This window comes from Enhydra lutris, unplaced genomic scaffold, assembly GCF_002288905.1.
Source record: "Enhydra lutris kenyoni isolate GAN:26980312 unplaced genomic scaffold, ASM228890v2 scaffoldscaffold55, whole genome shotgun sequence".
NCBI classification, from domain to species: domain Eukaryota; kingdom Metazoa; phylum Chordata; class Mammalia; order Carnivora; family Mustelidae; genus Enhydra; species Enhydra lutris.
This window is the reverse complement of record NW_019154139.1, coordinates 3,355,711-3,364,070: the sequence shown is the minus strand read 5'-3', so window position 1 is coordinate 3,364,070 and position 8,360 is coordinate 3,355,711. Positions and strand designations below refer to the sequence as shown.

The 8,360-nt window shown below is 61.6% G+C and overlaps 1 protein-coding gene across 2 annotated transcripts in view; it reads right to left on the bottom strand.

Moving 5' to 3' along the window:
• The window catches only part of LOC111157611 (cadherin EGF LAG seven-pass G-type receptor 1), a 134,048-nt gene that overhangs the window by 8,419 nt on the left and 117,269 nt on the right, over window positions 1-8,360 (bottom strand). For both annotated transcript variants that reach the window (XM_022519170.1, XM_022519171.1), the window contains exons 22-25: window positions 8,028-8,195; window positions 6,746-6,872; window positions 5,033-5,233; window positions 698-872 (exon numbers count right to left, since the gene is read on the bottom strand). In XM_022519170.1, coding sequence (XP_022374878.1) covers window positions 698-872; window positions 5,033-5,233; window positions 6,746-6,872; window positions 8,028-8,195 — 671 coding nt within the window. The remainder of the gene's footprint in view (window positions 1-697; window positions 873-5,032; window positions 5,234-6,745; window positions 6,873-8,027; window positions 8,196-8,360) is intronic.

Sequence of the window (8,360 nt, the reverse complement as noted above, 5' to 3'; positions counted from 1 at the left end):
CCCCACACACACTACATACACACATCACATACAGACCACACACAGCACATACACACCCTACATACAGACCACATACCCGACGCACATGACATACACACATCCCATACAGACCACACACCCACACCACACACATCACATACAGACCACGCACACCACACACAGTACACACAGACCACACACACCCCACACATACACTACAGGGTACACACGCACACACACCACACAACATATAGACCCTTCCCACACATACACACACACTCTATGCAGACTACACATCCCACACACACAACACACACACCGCAGACAGAACACACACACACACATACCCACCCACCCACACGCCGGGCGGACGTGGAGTTTCTGTCTGTTCGGTGCCACAGACAGAACCCTAAGCGGACTCGCACCCGGCCCTCAAGGAGCCCACACCACCCCTGAGCAGAGACGCAACCCCCCAGTGGGCACCGAGTGATCACACTCACGGCACAGATGCAAGGGCGGGGAGGGCCTCCTCTGACAGGGGCCAGTCACGCTGGGTGTCTGGTACCCAGAGGAGGCCAGAGAGCTGGCCCGCCCGGGCCCAGGGGTGTAGGCTCACCGGCTGTGGGCTCCCGGGTGGGCGAGGTCACATGGGCTCCCCAAGCAGTGGTGGGCCCCTGGCCCGGGGCCACCCCAACAGGGCGGCTCCTCCAGTCCTCACCTGTGATGATGGCCGGGATGCCCCAGCCCACGACATAGTAGAACCTCATGGGCCCAGCGTCGATGTTGCGCACCTCGGTCAGCATGCGGTAGACATGCAGGCCCTCCACAAAGGTCCAGGCGAAGGTGCTGGTGTAGACGTAGTGCAGGAGGATGGCGACGACCGTGCACAGGAACTGTGGGGGCAGGGCACGGGGCGCTGGCTCAGCACCCGCCCCGAGGGAGCCCACCCCACCCTCGGACCAGGGGCCAGATGAGCACCAGGGGGGAGGGCAGGGACCGAGTCCGCGCACTGTGCAAACGTGAGGGTCTGCAGGTCGGAGGAAGGAAACTGAGTGAGTTGGGTTTTTCTGTGTGATTCACACAGGAATGGCTGGGCGGTGAGGCGCCGTGTCTCCGCTCCCCAAGTGGAGCAGAGGGCGGGGAGGGAGGCACCGGGGGGCCGCGGAGACCACCGCCCAACCCAGATCGGTGCCTGGAGTGAGCAAAGCCACAGGACAGGGGGTGGGCAGAGCCTCTAGCGTTTTCATTAGAAGCTGGAAACGTAGTTTCCTGTCATGGCTCCAGATTCTTTCCTCCAGGCATTTAAATTTAAAAGAAATAGCACGAAAGCAGCCAGCCCAGGCTGCGGGCTGACTGCGGTGCTGGCCTCCACCTGCTACCCAGCACCCCTGTGGGGGTGTCTGCAGGGTTCAGCAGTGGCCAGAGGGAGGGGGAACCTTCGTGCTTCGTGACCTCACCACCAAATAAGGTCCTCCCGCCTCCAACAAGGTAACAGAGCCTTCTGCTTTCCGCCAAAACCAGACCATGGGAACGCGTCTGTCTGTCCCTGTCCTCGGCCAGGCAGGGCTGCCCTCAAGCCAGTGCCCAAGTGCCAGGAAGAGAAAACCACTTCCACAGGGCAGTGGAGGCCCAGCATCCCGCCCTCTCCCGACCCTGGCGAGCCAACCCAAAGTCCCTGAGAACAGGAAGAAAGCAGTGTCAGGGAGGGGCTGGGGACAGGATGCGGTCACAGGGAGTCCAGCCTCTGTGTGAATCATCTACCGTGAGGTTCTCTAGGCCAGACCTCGAAGAGCTCAGAGCTCCTGCCTTGGCCCAGAGCAGCCTCACGTGGGGCCCCCTGGGAGGGGCTGTGCTGGCTGGGCCCCCAGGCTGCCCAGCTGGGGGAGAGCAGGTGCCCCTTCAAGGTCCTAAAAAGCCAGGCAGGCGCTGAGGAGAGGGGTAACGTGGAGGGGAAGAAGAGAAAGCCCCAGGCCCTCTTGGCCTCACCCCCACCGGCCCTGGTCCCACTCACAGGACCCTCCCCTCCTGCTCCCACCCCTACTCCTGACCCCTCCCACCCCCAGGCCCTGCCCCTTCTAGCCACACCCACACCCAGCCCCTGCTCCTCCTGGTCCCACGCCCACTCTTTGGCTCCCCCCTCCTAGTCACACCTCTCCTGGCCCCACCCACAACCTATGCGGACCCCACAGCTGTCCCACCCCCAGGCCACATCCCAGTCCCGCCCAGTCCCGCCCCATTCCTGAGACATTCTGTCTGGTCCTGGTTGCCATGCCATCAGTGCAACCTCCCAGGGTCTCAGTGTCCCCGCCAAGGAGTCCCCCCACCCTCTACCCAACAGACACAGGGCCACCACCCTGACCCACAATGGGGGCCGCTCTGCTCCGTCAGCTGCCCGCCAGTGTACCCTGTGGGGAGCTGACCCGAGCACAGGCTGGGTGGGAACATGCGTGACACCTGCTGCCGTTGCCAGCCTGCACGGGCAGCCTCTCCCCAGAAACAGAACCCCAGAGGCGGGGAGGAAACTCCCTTAGCACGAACATCTGTCCGGCACGCGGCAAAACAGGACTGAACCAGAAGAGAAGACAGCCCCAGACACTACGACTGGACAACCTGCTCTCCGCCGCGCACCCCACGGTCGGGGGACAGGAGGTCTGCCCTGGGCCATGAGCAGAGCCATCAGCCCGGGCGCCAAGGGCGAGCCTGGGGCTGGGGGAGCCCCACACCACACACTCCCAGGGTCCCCCACATGCAAAGCACAGTGGGTTTAGACAAAGGACAACGGGGAGGAGGCTGGCCGGCTGGCTGCCTTCAGTCATGTGAAAAGTAAACCCACAAAACCACCTTTAAAAAAAAGAAGTGTTAGAGATACATTTTAAAATTTAATGGGGCTGTACGTGTACAGACTTTTGCCCTAAATGTACTACCTTTTCCAGAAACAGAACAAAGACAAAATGCTAATGCCTAATAAATCATTTCAACCTGCCAGTAATCTGGGAGATGAAAAACCTCGCCCAGAGATGGGATTGTGAGTTTACAGAAAACCCATAAAACCCAGGCGAGGTGCCAAGGCCCCCGAATGATACGCGGCCAGCATTCCTCCTCTTGCGCTCCGGCTGGAAGAAACGGACAGCCGCGCGGCTTTCACACGCGGTATGTGGCTGCAAGGCGTGACTTGCCTCTGCGGAGACCACTCAAGGGCACGCTTGAAGGGTTTGGAGATGAGCCTTCACCTGTCTGATGCGCTGATAAGGACAGGCAGGGAGAGGTCCCCCTGCCTGGCTGGATGCACGCAAACCCTGCAGGGCCCCACATGGGGGTGGCACCTCTCCCCCACCCCGGCCCAGCACCACGGGGAGCGCCCCGGAGGGCAGCAAGGAAGTTTGCGCTTGCGGGTGTCCTCTGCCAGGCCTGGTGCTCCCCGAGTCACGGCGAAGAAGCCCCCGGGGCCACCGAGGCCGTCTTCCCGTGACGCTTTGCCTTTGCCTACCCCCTTCCTCCAAAGGAGGTCTGGCCACCCCAGAGGGTCTCAAGGGGAGCCCGCTGCCAGCAGCAAATGACGAGGAAGAGCTCAAGTGTGCCAGCAGCCCTGACCAGCTAGCCAGAACATTCTCTCTTTGCCTTTTATGCCGCTTCCTCTCCTAGGGCTGACCCACTCCCACAGACACGTTTCCTCTCCACGTGGGGGAGATGCCTCCCCTCGGCCTCCAAGGGCTTGGCCAGCCACACCCAGACCAGCCACTCTGTCTCAGTTTTCACCTCACTTTGGGGTGTCCTCCCCTGCTCGTCCCCCTTCCGGAGAACTGAGGCGCCTTCCTCCTCCCTCCTTGCCCACTTAGCCCTGACTCCTGCCCTTCCCCTCCCGCCCGCTGCTCTGGCTTCGGCTCTGGGCCTCGCCTCCACCCAGCGGGCCCATGAGGATAGCCCCTCTGCCGCTCTTCTGACCTCTGGGCAGCTTCCTAACTGGCTGGCTGTGCTCTCCGCAGCACAAGCTGCCTGCAAAAGGAACACGGCACTGCCCGGCATGGCCCCTCAGGCTCTGGGGGACCAGATTCCCCAACCTGTCCCGATTTCTACTGGACCCTTCCCACTGGATGGTCAGTCCTTCCCTAACCAGGCATGGCTCCCCCACCTGCCACCAGGGCACCATTCTGGCACATGACACTCTACGATGACCACTCGTGTCCGTGCCAGGAAAGGGGGCTCCCTGGGCGGGGACGGGAGGGCCTCTTGGACCTGGGTCTTGGGTCGGTGGAACACAGTGACAACCAGCAGGTCCTCGCCGCACGGGGAAGGAAGAAGTAACAGATCTGTCAACAGCACGTGCTGGCCATATTGGAATGGCCACCGGGAGCCCACCGCTCACCTTCGGAGAGCTTGGGATTAGATGAGAGTAACCTCGACTTCCCGAGTCCCTGCACACACACATGTGCCAATCAGCCGGCCTCGCGGCACCTCAGGACTCTAGGGTCCCCATTTCGCGATGGACACGTAGGGAACCTGCACCGAGGGAACTGTGTGCCACGGGCACTCGCTCATCCTCACCGGTCCCCGGGCGCCTCTCCGTGGGAAGGGATGCTCCCCCTTCCCAGGGCCCGGGGGGATTCAGCGAGCGCAAGCGTGTGTGTCAAGCCGGGCACACAGCCTCCGCCTCCAGCCGTGCCCCCACCCGCTCCGGGGTCAGCGTGCTGACCCTGTGTTTTGTAAATCCCTGCTGTAAAAATGGAAAATCACGTTGCCACCAGGCAGGCACCGCTGAAGCCACAGAGCTCCCGGCTTCCGCGGGCGCTGCTCCCGCACCTGTCCCACCCGCTCCGAGGCTGCTCCCTACCCCACGCCCCAGGGACCCTGCCCCGGGCCATGAGCTCCCCCTTCCCTTCTCCTCTAGCCTGCACAGGGGCTCCGATCTCAGGCCTCCCACGGAAACTCTCCAGCCGCCGCTCGCCGCCCGTCCTCACCTCCCTCGAGGCCGACCCACTTCCGGTCTCCGTGGCGGCCACTTCCACCCGCTCCTTTGTCAGTTACAGCGAGGTGGGGCAGCGGCCCGGGAACTCACCGGGTTTCCGGTCTGGGCGATCCCGATCACAAACACCAGCTGGGAGCAGAAGAGCGCCCCGATGAGGTTCCTGTGGATGCCGTGCAGGTTGGAGCGTAGCGTCCGTGCCAGCGCGAGGAGGACGAAGGCCACCAGCAGGGCGGCCAGCGACAAGGACACAGCAGCGTAGGTGACGATCTTCAGGGGCAGGACATCTCCGTGCTGCGGGCGGGGGGTGGGCGGGGGGACATGAGGACTGGCCTGATGGGGCTTTGCACAGGAAAGGCACTTTAAGGTCGACTTTACTATGGGCAGAGCCAGCACGACTGACACGGTTCTCAGGCTGCTGGAAACCACGGAAAACACCAAATGGATTAATGAGGCGTTGGAAAGTTCTGGAGCGGGACTGTGTCCACTTACACGTGGCTGAGGTGGTTAATGTCTATTCTGTGTATTTTGCCCAATAAAAAAATGTTTTAAAAGACGTTTAAAACAAAACAACCCTCCATACATAAATGTTACCATCCTGGAGATGCACAGCCTGCCCGCCCCAAATTCGGAGCCGGGAGGGGCTTGCACAAAGAAGGCGGGTGTGCCACGGCTGCATGGGAGCTGGGCTGCTGGGGAGCCGGGAGGGGGTTGGGCCCCATAGTCTGAGGGCTCAGGGCTCAGGGCTCTCCTCCTGCCCTCCGGAGGCCCAGGGGCTGCCTCCTGCTGTTGGACCAGCACTGGCTTTGAGGCCCCGGGGCAGGGAGCAGTGAGCCCTCTTCTAGTTCCACTTCTTCTCCCTGAATTTCAGCTTCCTCCTGCCGCACTCCCGGCATCGCAAGCACCCCGGCTAGGGGTCGACCCCCAATCCCGCCCCTACATGGATGAAGACTACTGATAACTAACCTCCTCCAGGCCAGGACCTGGGGCTCCCAGCTCAAAAGTGCCACCTGCCCACGGGAGCCTGGCGGTCAGGGGAAGACCGAAGGCCACACCCTTCCCTATTGTCTCCCTGGCCGCCATCAGCAGCAGCAGTCACCCACCCAACAATGTGACAGGAACCTGCGAGCCACAGAGCTTTTGGGAGGGACAATGACCTGGCCTCCCGGGATACATCCCAGGCCTGAAGAAAAGGTGCCAGGGTGAGGCCCCCAGGCCTCTGTTCTGGTTCCTAGGAACCAGCATCTGCACACGTCGGAGCCCAGGAAGACCTTGCCACCCGCCCACTGGGGGCCGTGGCCCTGTTCCCTCTATTTACCCGCAGGCTCCCAGAGCCTTGCATTCCCAGGCCCAGGAAAACGCCAGAGGTTAAATATCAGCTGGCCTCGGGGGCTCCTGACCAAGCCCCTTCTTCTGTGTCTCCGGGCCAGTGTGTGCGGTGCTCACGGGAGACCCTCCCTTTGTTCCAGACAGCCGGCTCTGTTCTCCCTTAAAATTTAAAGTGGGGCCGGCACAGCGCCATCCAAGAGGACACCGAGAGTCCGGCTTCGAAGTGAGGCTCTTCCAGGGCTTTCTTTTTGAGCTGAGGCTTGGGGGTCTGCCACCGGGTTTTTAATTTACAACCCAGCCCCTTTGAAAAGAGTTTCTAAGGAGTTTTGTTTTGGGAATCCTGGCAGATTCCGGCCAACCCTCCTGAACACGGGCTTAAATTGTGGACTCAATTTGGGGCCGCGCTGACTCTCCAAAGGGACTCATCCCTGGACACACTTGCCAGGAGGGCAGGACTGCCCAGGGGGCCACGCCCACCTCACGTCTGGAGACGTCCATGAGCACGGCGAAGCTGGCCGTGTGGCGGCACTGGCAGGCGACGTGGGTCCGGTTCCGGGACAGCAGCTCGCAGCCCTTGGCCGACCACCCTCCCGTTCCCCCGATCCTGCAGAGAAAAGGCAGGCGTGAGAGGGACTCCTTCCACCAGGGGGGTCTCTGAGGCCCCGCCGCCCCTGGGGAAGCCCATCCAGCACCCCCAAGGCCGGCCCGTCTCCCCCCCGCCCCGTCGCGTGCTGTGAAGACAACAGCCCTCGGGACCGCGTGGACACTCTCCCTTCCCTTTTGTGGCTGGGGAGTGCCCTGAAGCAACCCTCTGAAGTTCACGGTTTCTGTGTCATCTCACAATAAAACTTCGACGGGGATGTCTCGGGCGAGCGGCACGCCCTCTTGTTGGAAACATTAGTCAGTTGTTAAAAGGGCTGCTATGTATTTCAGCCTTCTTTGAGTCTAGGCGCTTCAGGAAATAATACCCCACGTCCGTTTTGCACTTTCATCTTCAGACTGCACAATGTTTTACGGCAGCTGCCTGCGAGCAGGCCCCAATTATGACTTCCCTGTTACTGATGCGAAGCCCCAAATGACAAGCTGCTTATGGGTGTGTCTCGGGCGCAGAGAGAGTCCCGCCCTCCCTCCCTCTGGGAAAATCAAGTAACTTCTCTGGTCCTTCGTTTACTCATCTGTAAAATGGCCAGTGAAGGCTAATACGTGTCTGCCAAGAGCCCCAAGATCTGGGGATGAGAAGCACCGCGGAGGCACAGAGGGTAATTAGGCAATAACTAATTGCTAAGATCCAGTCCTGCGCCGTGAGAGACAGCCGCGCCTCGTGCCTGCCAAACAGCCCCTCGCACGTCCCTCGCACGTCTCTCGCCATGAAAGTGGCCCTTCTTTCTCGCCTTTGTAAGCCAAGCGTCTCTCACAGGCCGGCACAATGCTGCTCGCTCATTAACTAGAATTTGGAAAATAAAGGAGCCGCAAGATCCCTGCCCAGCCAAGCCTGCTTCCCAGCACGAGCCCCCTGCAGCTGGGCGTCCGCACGCTCCCGCTGGCCACCAGCTCCCGGCTGGAACCCTGCTTGGCGACACCGACTCAATCCGTCTGCAGCACGATGTGAGGGCACGTCTGTCTGTGCTGCACAGAAACAGGCGCCCAGCTGCACGAAAGTCCATCCCAGCTTCCAGCAGCCTTGGCCGACCCCACACACAGGGGCAGAGCTCCGGGGGGGTGGGGGTATGAAGGGTCCTCACGCTGGCGACACCCTTACGTGATGGAGTGATTCCAGAACACGCAGACGGGCTTGGTGCGCTCCTCGGTCTCTAGCAGGACATGCTCCACCAGGACAGGCCTCTCCAGGGGGCTGGGCAGGGCAGCCCCCTCGCTGTACACCACGGCGCTCACCACCGGCGTGTTAATGACTGGCCGGTTGGGCAGCCTGCGACGGAGAACACGGGGAAAGGCACAGTTAGAAGACGCCTGGGACGGAGAACACGGGGAAAGGCACAGTTAGAAGATGCCTGTCTCAAATCTGTGCGTCGACGACCCCAGAAGCACGCACTGTAGACATCTCTCCAGGAGGCCCAGACCCGGAGCCCCAGCC